Genomic DNA, 18064 nt, shown 5'->3' on the forward strand with positions numbered 1-18064 from the left:
AGTATCACAGAGAGAGTGCATTTGAGACACAGGTGTATGTTTTATCGTTAAACACACTGAGAATTTCATAGGAAGACTTCTCTGAGTGAGAAACACAACGGCTCCATAAGAAATTTTGTTGTGTGTGTGTTTTTTTTTTTATATGAGCAGGAATAAGATTTCTATAAATTAAAGTAGACTGTATTTTAGAGGTGGGGTTCTCCTGTTTGTATTAGTTCTGCCAGTATGAACAGGGATTGTTATTTAATCTGTCCACTGGCTCTTTTCCAGAAAGAGTGTGATTAATTTTGGAAAGTATTGGATGTGAGGTTTGATAAAGTCACCCCAGTCCTGCATTGCTTATATATTTTTTGATTGGATGAAAAACACAGATTTCCTATTTGTTTAGGTTAGAACTTTATCAGCACAATTTATACCATTTATGATTTTCCTCAATTATTCTGTAAGAATATACTGTAGAAAACTATGAACGCGCTGCTCTAAAATTTAAACATTTCCATATAGATGGCCATCAAAAATTTCTTCAACCTTTTAAAGTGGTTAACAACATCAGAAAGAACGTGTGTGTGTGTGTGTGTGTGTGTGTGTGTGTGTGTGTGTTTGTATTCATGTGTGTCTAGAAATATATTACTTCAAGGAGTAAAAATGATTTGTGTTTTGACATTTAATGAGTAATGTCTCCCAGAGAAATTACATATGTGCATGACATCAGGGTGTATAGTCTGCTGGCAGCTGTGTGCATCACTATTCACTAAAAATAAAAATAACAAACAAATCTTCTCTCTTGGCATGTCCTTCTTGGCACAGATATTAAATTTAAAGCCTACTATCATAGATTCCTTTGTTTTGAAAATGATTGATGGTGGTTACTTTGACTTGTTTTAAAATTGAGATTCTTCATAATTTATCGTATTGTTGAGATCTAGACAACCTTGTCCATCTGAAATTTAATCTTATATATCTTTTTATCTCTGTATTTGCACAGTCCAAGTATTTTTATTCTAGTTTATTAGGAAGATATTCTGGTACACAGTTTGAAGGGCTCTTGCATATAGGTTACTCAATTATAAGTCATCTCACTTGTCTTTGAACCATTCATTCTGATACCCTCTGTCTTTTTTTTTTTTTTTTTTTTTTTTTTTTTTGTAATTGTGGGGATTGAATTCATGGCCTGGAATATACCACTGGGACATATCCCAACTCTCTTTTTACTTTTTCTTTCAGACATACATAGACATTGACTGCCATGCCTCCAAATGTAATCTTATTTTAATAGCAAAAAGAGATTGCTTCCAAGAAAAGTAGGTCTGTATTACTTGCAGACCTAGAATTTACTGTATGTAAATGAGCAGGCCAATTTGTTGCAGAGAGCAGAGGAGGACATTGGGTGTCTTTTCTGTTTATTATTCTGTGTATTGTTGAGGCAAGACCTCTCATTGAACCTGGATCTTGCTGCAATTTAGCCAGGCTGGTGGCCAGCAGACTTCAGTCGATTTTTTTTGTCTCTGCTCCTTCTCCAGCACACAGACTGAGGTCACTGGTGCTTATGACTATGTCCAGCATTTAAGGAAGTGCTTGTGCAGCAAGAGCTCTTACTGAGTCATTGCTTCAAGCTCCTAAATCATATTTTTTATCTACTGTAGCTGTATATGCTTTCTTGCTGGTAGCAATCTCTCATTGGTGATGCTCCTTACCGCTCCCCCTTCTTCTTAAGCCTTTATGAGAGCATCTTGCTGTGCAGCCCAGACTAGCCTGCAACTCTCCATTCTTAGGTCTCACACTTTCAAGCAGTAGAAAAACACGTATGCACACACCATACCCAAAATGTACTACCTTTGATGGTTTTGTGGATTATATTTTATGGACATAGTTTATCTATACACGTGCACCCCACTCTCTCTATATTTCTGCAAAATGTTCTTATCATTGGGCCTCACACACAGAATGGGGTCATACACAGTAGCTGTTACTATCAAGAATATGACTACTGGAGGAATGTCTTTCTGGATTTCATAAAGATTGCTTTCACTTCTCCAGGAGCTACATGCTACTTCATAGTCATTGTTGAACACTGTCCGTGCCAAATACACCGTTCCTCTTTCCCTTGTTCCTTTCCCCCTTCTCCCTCATCCCCTATTTCCTGTCTTGTTCTCCTATTCCCAGCTTTTTGTCCTTCTGGGGCAAGTAAATCTCCTTTGTTCTGAGAACTTGGTCTTGGGGTGTTTTGTGCCAAATACCAGTCCCTTTACTTTATTGCCAAGTTTCTAGAGCTTTCTTACAGGAACTATCAAGTACATTTCTTTTAGCATGAGGTAGGATTGGAGACTTTGCCTACTGATTTTTTTTTTTTTCTGTGATTCTGAATTGATGGCATGGAGAAAACTAAAACAATAACAAAACCCTGAAAACAAAACAAACATTACTAAACAATAAAGCCTAAACAATTGCACTTCAGGCCTGGGTCTGAACTGGACATGTTCATTTTTTAAAAATCTCCTTTGGTACTGTGCTAAATGAGAATATAGAATGTATCCTTCAACTCTCCATTTCTCTAGCAATCCCCTATCCCCAAACACATATGTGATCAGCCACAGGGATACTCAGTCATATACACACACGCACATATAACCTATCCCATTATGGTTCCTGGAAATTGGAATGTTACTATTTATTGACACTGAAGCTATAGAGACAGTCATCTGCAGGGTGTAGGAAGATTAGCATTTTGACTCATTATGGATTTGGGCAATCTACATAAGAAGTGCATAGGAGGGGAGGGATGGATCTATATATCAGTCATTAAAAGGCCCTCTCTTCAGATTTATAGGTGAAATCAGTAATGATATGCTCTTTCAGATTCTGGGAGTGATTTGGCAATTGGTCTTATTTTCTGATATCTATCATGTATCTTTCTGGCTGTCTACCTACCTATCTGTCTGTCTATCTCCTCTATCTATCTATCTATCTATCTATCTATCTATCTATCTATCTATCTATCTATCATCTATCACCTACTATCTTTCTATCTGGCTAATCTATTTATCTCTATTTATCTCTACCATTTATCCATATATCTATGTACTTTTTTTAAATCTTCAAAGGACTGATTAAGATAAATATTTTAAATTGTAATTTGGGACTACTTTTGAAGTTTTAAACTTTTTATATAACAGAAAACTGAGTGGTACTGTTCAGTCATTTTACAGAGGGATCTTTGTGAGTTGGCCAGGTCATCTGACTATTGATTAGAATTTAGTGTGTGGTGCTAAGACTGTTCTCTATGTCGCTTAGGGGTGACACTACTGGCTAATATCAAGAGACACAGTGCTAACCAGTTTGTTGCTATCTTCTCCTTCCAGCCTTCTCAATTGTGTATTATCACTTTGTTTTATCTTATGGGTAACTGCAGACAAACATGAGAGATAGCAAAGAGCACAAATGTTTCTGCATGTAAGATTCAACAATATATTTAGTAACAGATTCATCACAGTATCATGGAAAATATGCTTAAAGAAGCCACTCAAAACTAATAAGATATTAGTAATTCTAACTAAGCTCACATTTGTTTTTAAAGTTATTTGAACAAGAAGATTGCTATCAACTAATGTGATTGTAGTGCGCTGGTAAATAACAGCAGGGCAACAGCAAATAAAATTTACTAAACTAAAGTGAAATGAAAAATTTTAGTGCATGAGTATGAATATGTCATCAAGGGAAGTAATAACTCCTACAACGTTCATCTAAATGACCACCGGTAACAATATACAACTGACAGAAATGGCCAACTCCATGTGGGTCAGGAAGCAATAAAGCCACTGCTAGAAGTATGTTCACAGGATATTATCAGCCTGGAGTCAGTGATGAATCATCACAAAAATAAATCCAATAGGCGTCAAATAGCACCAACAAAAATGTCTAAAGTTATATTGGAAAGGAAATAAAGTTTTTTTTAAAAGGATCTGGGGGGGTAGAAGCAAAAATTGCATTAGGTTTGTCATTTCATTACTTTAAATCTTGAGCCAAGTCAACACTTTCTGTTGTAGAGTCACGTCTGGGCGTGAGTAACAATATGGTCTAGAGCTTCCAATGAGATTTACTTTATGGCCCTGTGGAGCATTTGACACAATAATGGCCTCACAGAAAGAATAAAAAAAAATTACCTCTAAAGTGCCCATGATTCTTCAACTGGTCATAAAGTGTTATCTTTGGTCAATAAAAACGAATTTTATACAACCAATGCATACCCCCAGGGAAAGACTATAACCTACAATGTGATCTTTGGTGTCTCTCTACATCCCAGACTCTTTATGGGCTGATTCCAACAGACCACTCAGCCCTACTCAGATGGTCCTTCCATGCCTTCAAGTTCTAAGTTTCTGATTTACTCATCAGATTGTCCTTGTCCAGGTCCATAGCAGGCCCATCCCAAATCTTCTCAACACACCCATGAACATTTTATTTACCCAAGAAGCATTTTAGACATACTTTTCTTGGAAGCAATCTTTTTTTTTTTTGTTATTGTTGTTTTTTTTTCTTATCAGATTTTTAATTTGAATTAGAAACAAGATTGTTTTACATGACAATCCCAGTTCCCTTCTCCCTCCAGTCCTCCCCTACCAACCCCCCCAACTAAAACCCTACCTATCACATATCCTTTCTTCTATTTTTCCCCTGATTCAACCTTTCTGCTCCCTCATGACCTCTGCATCCTTCCTCTTCTTCCCTTTTCATTCTCATAGCTCCCTTCCCCCTCTTCCAATGCTCTCAATTTGCTCAGGGGACCACAATCCTTTCTCCTTTTCCAGGGGACCATGTAAGTCTCTCTTAGGGTCCTCCTTGTTTACTAGCCTCTCTGGCAGTGTGGATTGTAGGCTGGTAATCCTTTACTCTATGTCTAAATTCCACATATGAGTGAGTACATATCATGTTCATCTTTTTGTGATTGGGTTACCTCACTCAGAATGGTTTCTTCTAGTTCCATCTATTTTCCTGCAAATTTCAAGATTCCATTGTTTTTTTTCCACTGAGTAGTACTCCATTGTGTAAATGTACCATATTTTTTCTATCCACTCTTTGGTTGAGGGGCATCTAGGCTGCTTCCAGTTTCTGGCTATTACAAATAGTGTGGAAACAATCATTTTTTTGCTATTAAAATAAGATTACATTTGGAGGCATGGCAGTCATGCAAGTAATACAGTCATAGAATTTCCAAGTGCCCACCAGGACACACTCAATATTAATGATAAATGAGCATATTTATTGGAAGACATTGCACCTTTTTGCCTGGTGCTTTCTAGTAAGGGATGAGCTATTATAACTCTTCCTTAAAGTCTTGCTATACTAAAAAGAAAGAGCTAATGAATGTGTCCATGCCCATACTCCTCTCACCTCTATTACAAAAAGTAATAAAATTATGAAAGATAACAGACACATGATTGACTTAGACTTCATTACTGAATTTTGTGTAAAATATTTTAAGGAAAAAAAAAAGGGGACTTTCAGTGATTTGGAAGCTAGAGGGTGGAGACACGAGGATATGAAGCTCAAAGAAGAGACAACAATAAAGAAAGGTGGCCCCAAGCATTGAGACAATCAGGTCGTGCCATAAGAATCTATCTTTCTTCCATAAAAATAGTTAATCTAATGCCTTTAATCCTATCTAAATTTTATTGGGGAACCTTTGTTTCTGATTGCAAGTAAAAAAAAAGAGAGTTAAAAAAGAATCCCAGGACTCAATTGCTACTACCACATCCAAAGAAGAGTAAATGTAGTTAAAAGGGGAATGGAGGGTCACTGAAGGAGTTAAAAGGGAGAAGAGTTAACATGTGGACATGATCTAAGTACACTGTATACATGTATGAAATTACCAAAGCAAACATTTTAAAATCCCAGGAAATTTTAGCTAGAATGCAACAAATACTTGTTTAAAGGCTTAGTTGCAAACCTAAGAAAATAATGGAAAGTTCAGGGACCCAAAACTAAGAATTCCACTCTGGGGAATTCATAATGTCTGTAGACTTTTGTTTGAGTGTTAATGTTAGGCACAAGGACCACCCCACAGACCCAACAAAGCTGAAATACTTGAGTGAAACTGGATGCTTGCTGGGTTCCTTTCTTGGTGTAGACTAACTGGACAAAGAAGAGGGCAAGAAGATGAAAAAGCAGATTGTCTCACAGGACAGGGACAGCCTGTGTGCTTCACTAGACAAGGACAGCCTGAGTTGTGTGCCCCACTGGACAAGGACAGTCTGTGTGCTTTATTGTACAAGGACAGTCTGTGTTGTGTGCCTCACTGGACAAGGACAGTCTGTGTTGTGTGCCTCACTGGAAAAGGACAGTTTGTGTTGTGTTCCTCACTGGACAAGGACAGTCTGTGTTCCTCACTGGACAAGGACAGTCTGTGTTCCTCACTGGACAAGGACAGCCTGTGTGCCTCACTGGACAAGGACAGTCTGTGTTCCTCACTGGACAAGGACAGTCTGTGTTGTGTGCCTCACTGGACAAGGACAGTCTGTGTTCCTCACTGGACAACTGGACAAGGACAGTCTGTGTTCCTCACTGGACAAGGACAGCCTGTGTGCCTCATTGGACAAGGACAGTCTGTGTTGTGTGCCTCACTGGACAAGGACAGTCTGTGTTCCTCACTGGACAAGGACAGTCTGTGTTCCTCACTGGACAAGGACAGCCTGTGTGTGCCTCACTGGACAAGGACAGTCTGTGTTGTGTGCCTCACTGGACAAGGACAGTCTGTGTTCCTCACTGGACAAGGACAGTCTGTGTTCCTCACTGGACAAGGACAGTCTGTGTGCCTCACTGGACAAGGACAGTCTGTGTGCCCACTGGACAAGGACAGCCTGTGTGCCTCACTGGACAAGGACAGGCCTGTGTTTTCCTCACTGGACAAGGACAGTCTGTGTTCCTCACTGGACAAGGACAGTCTGTGTTCCTCACTGGACAAGGACAGCCTGTGTGCCTCACTGGACAAGGACAGTCTGTGTTTCTCACAAGACAAGGGCAGTCTGTGTGCTTTACTGGACAAGGACAGCCTGTGTTGTTTGCCCCACTGGACAAGGACAGTCTGTGTGCCCCACTGGACAAGGACAGCCTGTGTTGTGTGCCTCACTGGACAAGGACAGCCTGTGTGCCTCACTGGACAAGGGCAGTCTGTGTTCCTCACTGAACAAGGGCAGTCTGTGTTCCTCACTGGACAAGGACAGCCTGTGTGCCTCACTGGACAAGGACAGCCTGTGTGCCTCACTGGACAAGGACAGTCTGTGTTCCTCACTGGACAAGGACAGCCTGTGTGCCTCACTGGACAAGGACAGTCTGTGTTCCTCACTGGACAAGGACAGCCTGTGTGCCTCACTGGACAAGGACAGCCTGTGTGCCTCACTGGACAAGGACAGTGTGTGCTGCACAGGCACTGCACCATGGCCAGAAGAATGTTAGCCCTGTTGAAAACTGAAGTAAGACAAAATGAATAGCTCAGTGTTCACAGTAAGATGGGGCATCGATGGGTGTAACTTGTTCTGGCCAAACCCAGTGTTGTGGGGTTTGAAGTTCAGAATTAGCTCATCCACTGAGGGCAGATCAAACACTATGTCTACTTTGGAACTCTAGTCATTCAGAGTCTACCAGAGTTGAAGGTACATTTATTCTCAGACCCAGCAATTATGTTCCTAGGTAAAAATTTATGTTGTGTGTGGACAATTTCATGTGTGAGGATGGTTGGAGCAGCACCACTTGGACTTACAAAGTTTAGAGACAAACACACAGCACCAGTTTCATTAATCTTCCACCAAGTGGACAAATGGGCCAGTCAGCAGCTTCACACAGCATCCACTCATTGGCTCTGGTTTCTGTAGTCTGAAGGGCAGGACAAACATCATTCTTTGCTCATGACCAGAGACTGAAATCATGGTGTTACCTGGGCTTTGCTCATGTCTGGAGTTCAATTTCATTTGTGTTGGAATCTATTTCTTTGAATGAGAGGAGAGTCATCAGATAGAGGCACCTAAAGGCATCAAGTCTACCTAAATTTGTTCATATTAAACTTTGCACAGTTATGGGTGTATTTTGGCTTAACATTTTGTTGCAGTTGTAATGGGCATTGAACCTAGGGTCTAATGCTTGAGCTATATAACTCAGACTCTGTTACTGTCTTTTTTTTTTTTTTTTTTTTTTTTTTTTTTTTTTTTGTGCTTGGGTATCTATACACTGAATCTGATATGCAAGCCTTCTACACCGAGCTCTATTTTCAGCTTCATTTTAACTTTTGTTTCAAGACAAGATCCTATTAATTTACCCAGATTGGCCTAAAACTCTCCCTCTAGTTGAGGCAGGTCTTAAATTTGTGACCCTACTGACTCAGCTCCTAAGTAGCTGCCAATGTAGCCTTGAGCTAATGAAGGGACCAGCTCCCCGTTTTGACAGCCATGACAGCCTAGTGCGTGCTTGCCTGACTTTGCTTTGATCACTAGGAGGTCAGATGCCTGCCTCGTGGCAAGGAACCAATCAGAAGTTAGCTGGTGGTGCTATGCTTTACAGCTCTGGGTGTGCTTTACGGACAAGTGCTTTACGGACAAGCAATGATGTGCAGATCATAGCAATCACCCTGGGAGGGTCTATGGGCCATAACAACCAGTTGGCCAATCAACACAGGGCAAGCCCTCCAAGCCTGGAGGCATACCAATCCTGAGCCTGTGCATACCCCTAGACACTCCCCTTAAGCTGCTCTGTAAGATCTCTATGCCATGGGTTCTTGGCATCTTTCCCAGCCATCCACCATGGTGGATGGATGAAAGGCCCGAGAAAACATGGGGTTAGCTCCTTAAACAACTGTAATAAAACCTGTTGCTGTTTGCATCAAGCTTTCGACTCCACCTGGTGATTGGGGTTGTCACAGTCCTGGGCAGAGATCCTGGGGGACTGAGCCTCTGGGGGGTCCTACACTAACAGTCATGAACTTTTTGTATTGCTCATTTTTTTTCACATTTTTTGAGATATTTAGCAGCAAACTTAAAAACATAATAACAGCAAAAGAGTGAGTGAAAAACAATAAATAGATAAGTCATATTAATGGAACTAATATTGTTGAAGGTAAAATTAACCTTGAATTTATTAGAAATGTACTTATATGCTCTCACTAAATATGTCAAATGGAGTAAAAAAGAGAAGAGCACATTGTTTCTTTGAAACATTCAGTAATTCTTTCAAGACAAATAAAAGGATGATTAGTCACTTTAATGGCTGAAAGGAAACATGGACATTAATTTGTAATTAAGAGTTTTATAACATTTATTGCTTTTACAGTATAATAATTCTCTTGGACATGATTTTATAACTGAAAACTTAATAGAGCAAGTAATTAGCAGTTAGACTTTGCAAATTAAGAAAGCCTCTATCAAATAACTAATATTAATATTTAAGTACTTCCTGCTTTAGAGCATGGTATATTTCTTATGAATAAAACTATCTATACTTGTGTGACTGCAAAAGAAATGAGGCCTGTTGTAGTGTTAGTGGGGAGTTAGAATGGATAAAGATTAAAGCCATGTGGTAAATGTTTAGTACATCCATTTTAGTAGCATATAGGCTATTGCTTTATGTAGTAAGAACAGGGAAACACTGAGCAAAACCTTAGAACTATGATGCTTATAGATCTTACTCAAAAAAAACCTACTGAAAAACATGATTCATTTCTTATGTGTCAATCACATAGTTTAATTTCCCTGTAGGATGTTTATACCTTCCGTGCATCTTTGGTGCTCTATCTGAGGGTCATCGCCATGGCATCCTCCTTAGTCTGTTAGATGGCCTCTTTCTGCATGGTGAGTGCTGTCTCCAACAAGAAAATCTTCCATAGTTTATTTCCTGCATCCTTTCATGGCCCTATAATTGTTTCTAGTAGCTGCCTTCTAAGATAGCCAGGACTTACATTAAGTCAATACAAACAGTCACATTTCCTAATTTACTCTAGAGTATATCACAAGACCTTTAACTTTTTCTTTTGTATGTATGTGTCCTTGTGTGATGCTATATGAGTATGTGCTTGTGTGTATCCACATATGTGCAGGTACACATAACAGAGGTCAACATTGTGTTTCTTTCTCAATCATTTTCTATCTTGCACTTTGAGTTGGTCTGTCACTGGACCTAGAACTCACAGATAGACTGGATAGCCAGTGGCTTCAGAGGCCCACCTGTCTCTCCTTCCTCAGTACTGGCATTACAGACACAGAATGCCCATAGAGTTTCACACTGGTTCATGGGATCCATACATAAATCCTTATACTTCTGTGGAAAGCACTTTACTCACTGAGATGTCTCTTCAGTCTCCACCATGGGATTTTTCTTATAGATATTTTTTTAAATCATACTATGCTTTGACTAATACTATAAAAAAACCAACCTACCCCAATACCTAATCGATAGATAAGGTAGATAAGGAGAGAGGAAACCAGACATATGGTTCAACCAGCAAAGAACTTGCCATGAAAGGAAGACAAAGACCTGAGTTTTATTTCTAGAGCTCTTGTAAGCAAAAACCAAGAGACAGGGAAGTGAGCTCAAGATGTGAAGTACTTGCTGTTTATTAGGACTCCCAGCACTCATATATACACCAGGTGCAGTCACTTTTCTGACCCCAGAGCTGGGAGGGTAGCATAGACACTTATTACAGGGTTTGTTGCAGCTAATGTAGCCAAAACTTCAAACTCCAGGTTCAGAGAGAGATCCCATATTAGTAAAGTGTAAAGTCTTAGAGGAAGATACCCAGCATAAACTGGCATCCAAAGTGTACACATGGGCAACTGTGCCGTCACACACATGTGCATACACCACTTTCACGAATGTTTGAGCATAAACTTGCCCACTTCACCAAAATACATGGTACTGTGGGATGTGCTTATAATTCCACACTTGAGATCAGGAGGTAGAGAGAGTGGCTCCCTGGGGCTGACTGAGCTAGCTAATTTAATGAGTTTTAGGTCTATAAAATAGTAAATTAGATTGTCTCTGAGGAATCATACACAAACTTGACATGTCACCTCCATATGATTGCTTACATGTGTGCACTGCACCTGTATGAACACACACCTACACACACACACACACACACACCTACACACACACACACACACACCACCTACACACACGGAAAGAGTTGTGTGTGTTGTGTGTGTGTGTGTGTGAAACTCTAACAGCGATGTTCACGAACGAGAACCTCTACCAAAGCATGGTGTGAGAGAGAGAGAGAGAGAGAGAGAGAGAGAGAGAGAGAGAGAGAGAGAGAGAGAACTTCTGTGTGTTTTTAATCAACTTTCCTGATATTTTATCATCAGCCAATAACTACCCATGCTCTGTGCTTTGTTTGAATGGGAATGACTGTGGCTTCCTCCTGTAGTTGCAGTTCTTTGGATTTTTTCTTGTAAAATTTAATTATGTTTTCAAGGGTTTAACTTCTAATGATGCTCATGTGCAGGGATATACCCCTCCCTTCTCTTGGTATCACAAGTCAGGGAAAGGTTTAGAAGCCAGCTTAGCCTTTAATGCAGTCACAATGTTGCCAACTTAAACACACCATCTAAGGTGTATTAGAACTTCTTAAAATGCTGTCTAGGTGCAGGTATGATTTTTCTTTACAGTATATATAGTGGGAAAAAAACAGCACTTTTACTTGTATTTTGCTTATGAAAAAAACCTTAGTGAATATTTTCCCCAGCACCTCAAAGTGAAAAATAGGATGCACCAGAAGGTAAATTTGGAACATAAGGCAGAAGGGCAAGTTCCTGAATGGCAGTGGTTATCACATGGGTCCACAGCTCAACTCACATCCTCTAAGTCCCAACACTGCAAAAATATCCAAAGCATATTTTCAAAAACAAGGTCATCTAGTGGCAAAATCTGATCTGACATGAGACTTACTTATTATCGTCTTTACTTGCTTGTCCAAATGTGCTACAGGAATATCAATGCATCGGTTACAAGGTGCCCTTTCAGAGGGTTGTGCTAGTGACTTGACCTTTCTAACAGTTGGAACTTCTGTACTCAAAATATGCCTCATTTAAAAAGCTTTTGGCTAAGGGATATGAGGCGAAATGAAAGGAAATGGTAAAAGATGAAGGCATAAAATTAAAATAAGGCAGTCTCTAAAGGACAGAACTGGCTTTTGTTTCCCCTGCAGAATTTCCTGTGCCTAGAAAAATGGCTGACACAGTGTCCTTCAGCAGGGACATATGGACCAAGATAGTATCAGTTCCAATGGTGAAAGATGGATATGCAATCATAACGAGCTAAAGGAAGAGGAGGTGGGTGTTCCGAAGCAGCTGAAATCCTTGCTTACATCTCCCAGTCACAGGGAGGAAGCAGACCTGACCCATCTGTGGAGAAACCTATGTGCCTTTCTTCAGAATGCATCTCCCTGATGATGTTGGTATGCATACAGGGCATTACAGTTTTCTGGAGGGAGCTGCCTTCAAGGATTCATTCTCACTCCACTGGGAAGCTGTGTTCAAGGGCAAAGCCATTCTCCTTAGCTCAGCTGACTCTGCTGGAGGTGCCTTTTCCAGGGACCCCACTAGAGTGCTCTTCTTTGTTCTAAATCACTGCATTTCCATGCCTGGATACTCACTATTTCTGACAACTGTCTCCTGGCTTATAAAAGACATGACTTTTACTTTGATGATCCATCCATCACGTACTACCTTGGAGACTCACCTGCTCTTAGCACATATTGTTCTTCAGGAACAAAAGCTATGGTGATGAGGGCTACTTCTGACTTCCTCGGTGCTTCTGCCTGAACAGCACAGTGAGTGAATAGCCTGTTGACAATCTTGTCCCCTAGATCTCATACTTGTCTAGGACCTTCGTGCTTATGTTCTGGATCTTGTCTTCTCCCTTACTAGGAATCCGTTGCCTTTGTCCTTCTTATAGCACTTTTTTTTTTTTTTAACCTCACCCTCTCATAGTACCCCTGGTCTTACATCTTCATCTTGCCACTGGCTACTGTGATGGTTGGGTTTTGTCAACTTGACACGAACCTAGACATATCTGGGAACAGGGAATCTTAATCAAGAAAATGCCTCCATTAAATTGACCTGTAGGCAAGTCTCTGTGGGTATTTTCTTGAGTAAGGATTGATGTATCAGGGCTCAGCTCACATGTGGGCAGTGCCACCCCGGGATGGTGGTTGTGTGCTTTAAGAATAGACAAGAGGAAGCCACAGGGAGTACGTGGTATGAAGCATTCCTTCATGGTCTTTGTTTCAGTTCCTGTCTTGAGTCCCTTCCTGGTTTTCCTCAATGGACTGTGAACTGGAATATGTAAACCCTCTCTCCCAAGTTGCTTTTGGTCATGATGTTTAACAAAGCAATAGAAACCTTGTCTAACATAGTTATCAACTACTCTTTCTCTTTCCTCTGAAAACAAACTCATCTTAGACCTTTTGCACTTTCTGTACCAACAACCCTATGGCCACACCATCTGCTCACCAGGTGTCACCTGTTCCAGTAAGCCTTTCTGAAATTTTCCATCCTATCATGGGTTCCTCTAGGGATCTAGGGTGCCTTTTGCCTGCATAGATGTGTGTTTATTTGCTGGCCCCTCCCCTCAACTTGGAGGACTAAAGTTTAGTTCTGTCTATAATTAATACTTCCTCACTTGTTATAAGTATGCATCAAATGGATATATGGATAAAAATTTCTATCATAAAGGATAAATTCTAAACTTGATAGCTAAGTTACAAATTTAGAACAAAAGTATTTAAATTCTATCTTATTGGTACCACCACTAAAAGTACAAACCTTATTACTACCAAAGCTTAACATAAAAGAGCACATTTTATCACGTTTTATTCCATGATTATTTTTCCCATAAACATAGGTCCTTAGTATTTCAACTTTGGTGAGAAGACATACTGTCTTGTCTCAGTCACTATACTTTTACATTTATCATTCTACATGGGTCTGTTTAGTCAGAGACTGATTCCTAAGTCCTGTTTATAGAGTCATTTGTCACCATTCTCCTTACCCTTCATGAATTTTAACACAAATTCAGAAGTCTGATCATCTACTAAAGAAACCTCAAATTTGAGGTCTATGACTTACATTATACAGACAATCCCAAGTTTGCTTTTAGGTTAAATAAAACATAAAAAGATGAACTATAAAATAAGCCTGAAATATGTTACATCTCACAAAAATGGACATTTTAGCTAAAATTTCTGCTACATTGTAAATCATAGACATGAAGGACCGCTGCTCCCATTTTCTCTTACTGAGGTTTTGTAGCATCCAAAGATATTATTTTCAAAATTTTAGGATTGTTGTGTGTTCTGATGTGTCGAAAATGTATTCAAATAACTATACCCTGCAGAAGAGACTATTCAAAATACTAAATAATAATCTTTAATAATCTCAAGTTATCAAAGATATGTATGATAAAGCTTTTGAACCATGACTAAAATGAAATACCTTTGATGTTAATCACCATTGCTAAAATAAGAACAATGTTTCAAGTTCTCACCCTTGGAAATGTGGTGAATCTGTCCAGTTCTTCAACGAAGCAGAACATTTGCAAGCTAATGGCTGACATAACAATCAAGAGGCTGGCAGTGAACACCACCAAGCTTCCAAGCTTTTTCCCAGGACCAAATATCTTGTACACAAAGTCTTCCAGTGCAGGTGAAATCTTAATAAGCCGGACTACCCGAAGAACCTAGTCATGGAGAAAAAGACATACATGTTAGAAAAAGAATTTTAAAGAAATGCATACTATCCTGGGTGCATGAACTGGCTTTTTTTGAGCCTATTCCCTATGGTGGGAGACTTTGCTCAGCCTTGATACAGGGGAAAAGGGTATTGTTCTTGCTTCTACTTTGTATGCCAGACTTTGTTGACTTCCCAAGGAAGGCCTTACTCCCTCTGAGGAGTGGATGGGGAGTGGGAAGGGAGGAGGTGGGGGGAGGGAGGAGAAACTGGGGTTGACATGCAAACTGAAAAAAATTTAAATTAAGAAAGAAACCCATACTAAAATATCAGTTTTTATAGTACCATGTAAAAAGTCATAATTTTCCACTTTATCTAGAGACTAAAATTAGTAATAAGGTAACCAAGACATCCCTAGCATGTGGTCTACCATATAGTGAAATCACAGCAAGTCTCAAATCAATGAGTAAGGACAAACATTGGCAAGTGTTTCAATATACAATATGGTCATTCAAAATGGTTAACTAGTACATACTGTTGACATGAAACAAATATTTTCCCAATGCTAAATATCTAAGTAAACATTTAATTCAGCATTAGTTATGTTTAATGTCTCGTGCACTAAGTGTTCCTAGGTATTGCACACTCATAAATGGGGAAAATCAAACATCTATCAAGGACTGGCTCAGACTCCTACTTCAACGTTTATTTTCTCCTTCTTCTTTTAAATAGGTTTTCTTGGATTTTAGTCAAGTGATTCCCTGGGGCAACAGACTCTACTTTCTAGCCTTTGCATCTGCACTCTGTAGCTGAGTGTGCCTACTGGTCTAGGTTCAGGCTTACCATGAAAACAAGAGACTTGTGCAACTATGGGCATGGTAACTCAGACTTGCCCTAGACATATTTATTTTCCCCTTCTCTGGCCTAAAAATGGAAACAGATGGAATGGTACCTATGAACCCAAACTGAAAACCTTGTAAAGACTATGAAAGGTCAGATTTAACCTAACAGGGCTGGATCCTTTGAGGGATCTTGTGGACCCGAAGCACCTGTTTTTCCTTGGTGTTCACTAACTCATGGAGAGAAACAAGTCTTAGATAACCCTTGTTTTTAAACTTTTTTGTATTTGCTTAATTTGTCATCTCTACTCTGCAGATGTTACATATTATATTATATATTTATTTGGAAGGTATTTGCAAGTCCAAACCCAAAGACAAATAATAAATTACTTTTTAAATTTGAAGTATATGCCAATCATATTAGGGAAATATTATTTTATGGTACCATTACAAAAGAGCATAAAGCAGATGCAGCTCTGAAGGGAATATGATTAAGAAATATAAATTGACAGGAATGTTTAGTGTACTAGTCAATGTTCTCTTGTCACAAGTTTCTCTGAACAATATATATAGAGAAAAGATTAGTTTTAGCTCACATTTTGAGAGGACTTACTCCATCACGGCGATTTAATCTATCTGTGTCCCTAGACTATATGATGTTACCACCTAGCTAAACCTCTCTGGTAACATTTTCATAGACACGTAACACATAGACATATCCAGAGTGGGCCTTACTAATATCCTAGTTGAATCTCGGTCCAATCAAACTGACATTCATGAATTAACTACTATGTTTAATATGTATGTTTATTCACAGAGATTTTAAGACACATTTAATATTCTTGTACAAACTACTTCACTAATGATTTCTAGGATGAACACAGAACCTGGTAAGTGATGAGGTATTTTAAGACATTATGGAGTATCCAGAGTCATCAAAGCTCCTTGTGATCCTAATTGGCTCTGGTTCAGAAAAGCCCAGGTGTAGGTTTGGGTTTGTGGAACTCTTGTTTTTAATTTTTGTTAACTATCATGTCATGTCCTTTTCTGAAATCCTATGTCAGGTTATAAGTTGTATTATGAAAGCTAGAGTTAGCATTGTTCTAAATACGATGGATTTGTTATTACCAATAAATAAAGGCATGTTGGAATGTGTTTTATCCAAGGCAGTGGTTCTCAACCTGTGGGTCATAACCTCTTGCCAAATTTCTGTCTCCAAGAGTATTTACATTATGGTTCAAAACAATAGCAAAATTACAGTTATGAAGTAAAACCAAAAATAATTTTATAGTTGCAGGTCACCAAAACATGAGGAACTGTATCAAAGGGTTGAACCAATAGGAAGGTTGAGAACCACCAATCTAAAGAATTAAAGTCCTATTTCTCTGTCAATACTTAAAATTCTGCTGCAATTTAATTCCTCAACTATTTAAAAATATCTCTTCAGAGAACATTAATGTATATTTTGATATTCCCATGATAAATTATACAAATGCTAGTCAGAAATTTGACTGCATTTGAAATGTTTTTGTTGGACTACTGCATGTATTTTAATAATCATTTTACCATGAATTTAATAGTACAATGAGCACATTCTTTTTTGTTGTTGTTGTTTTTCAAGGGTTTCTCTTTATTGCTTTGAGGCTGTCCTGGAACTCATTCTGTAGACCAGGCTGGCCTTGAACTCACAGATTTCTGCCTGCCTCTGCCTCCAGAGTGCTGGGATTAAAGGTGTGTGCCACCAACACCCAGCTACAATGAGCACATTTTAATACCAAATGATTATTAAAATATAATTAATAATTAACATTTATTAAGTAATTATAAGGCAAGGCTATCCAAAATATCACATTTGGTAAAAACATACAGTTGTTACAAATGAATAATTATTTAGCTATCAAAACCAAAAATTAACATTTATAAATAATAATGTAAGATGAATTAAAATCTGTGAGGGTAAATTTTATAATCCTTAATGTATCCATTGTAAACTGTTGTTCAGTAAGAACATTTACAAGGAAACTCTACACTTAAACACATATCTCCTCCTGTCTTATTTTTATTTAATTTATCTATATATTTTACATTCCAACTGCAGTTTCCCCTCCTTCTCTTCTCATTCTTTTCCCCCCTCCTCTCTGTCCACCTCAATCTACTCCTCCTCTGTTTCTGTTCAGAAAGGGGCACAACTGTCACATAATGTAGAGGACTTAGGCTGGTCTCATCAAGGCTCCCTGGTTGTTGATTCAGACCCTGTGAGTTCTTATGGACCAGGTTTGTTGCCTCTGTGCGGTTTCCTGACCCTCTAGCTCCTATGATCTTTCCTCCCTTTCTTCAGCAGGATTCCCTGAGCTAAGCCTAATATTTGGCTCTGAATCTCTGCATCTGCTTCCATCAGTTACTGGATGAAGGTTCTCTGATGACAATTGGAACAGTCACCAATTCGATTATAGGAGATGGCCAGTTCAGGCTATACAGCCAATGCTGCCAGGGGTCTTAGCTGGGGTCACCCTTGTAGAT

The 18064-nt window shown here is 39.1% G+C and overlaps 1 protein-coding gene across 1 annotated transcript in view; it reads right to left on the bottom strand.

The window, feature by feature from the left end:
- The window catches only part of LOC118239709 (sodium leak channel non-selective protein-like), a 153023-nt gene that overhangs the window by 20509 nt on the left and 114450 nt on the right, over nucleotides 1-18064 (bottom strand). Inside the window, exon 12 of the mRNA XM_035453125.1 lies at nucleotides 14524-14715. Coding sequence (XP_035309016.1) covers nucleotides 14524-14715 — 192 coding nt within the window. The remainder of the gene's footprint in view (nucleotides 1-14523; nucleotides 14716-18064) is intronic.

Source organism: Cricetulus griseus, assembly GCF_003668045.3.
Source record: "Cricetulus griseus strain 17A/GY chromosome 1 unlocalized genomic scaffold, alternate assembly CriGri-PICRH-1.0 chr1_1, whole genome shotgun sequence".
NCBI lineage: Eukaryota > Metazoa > Chordata > Mammalia > Rodentia > Cricetidae > Cricetulus > Cricetulus griseus.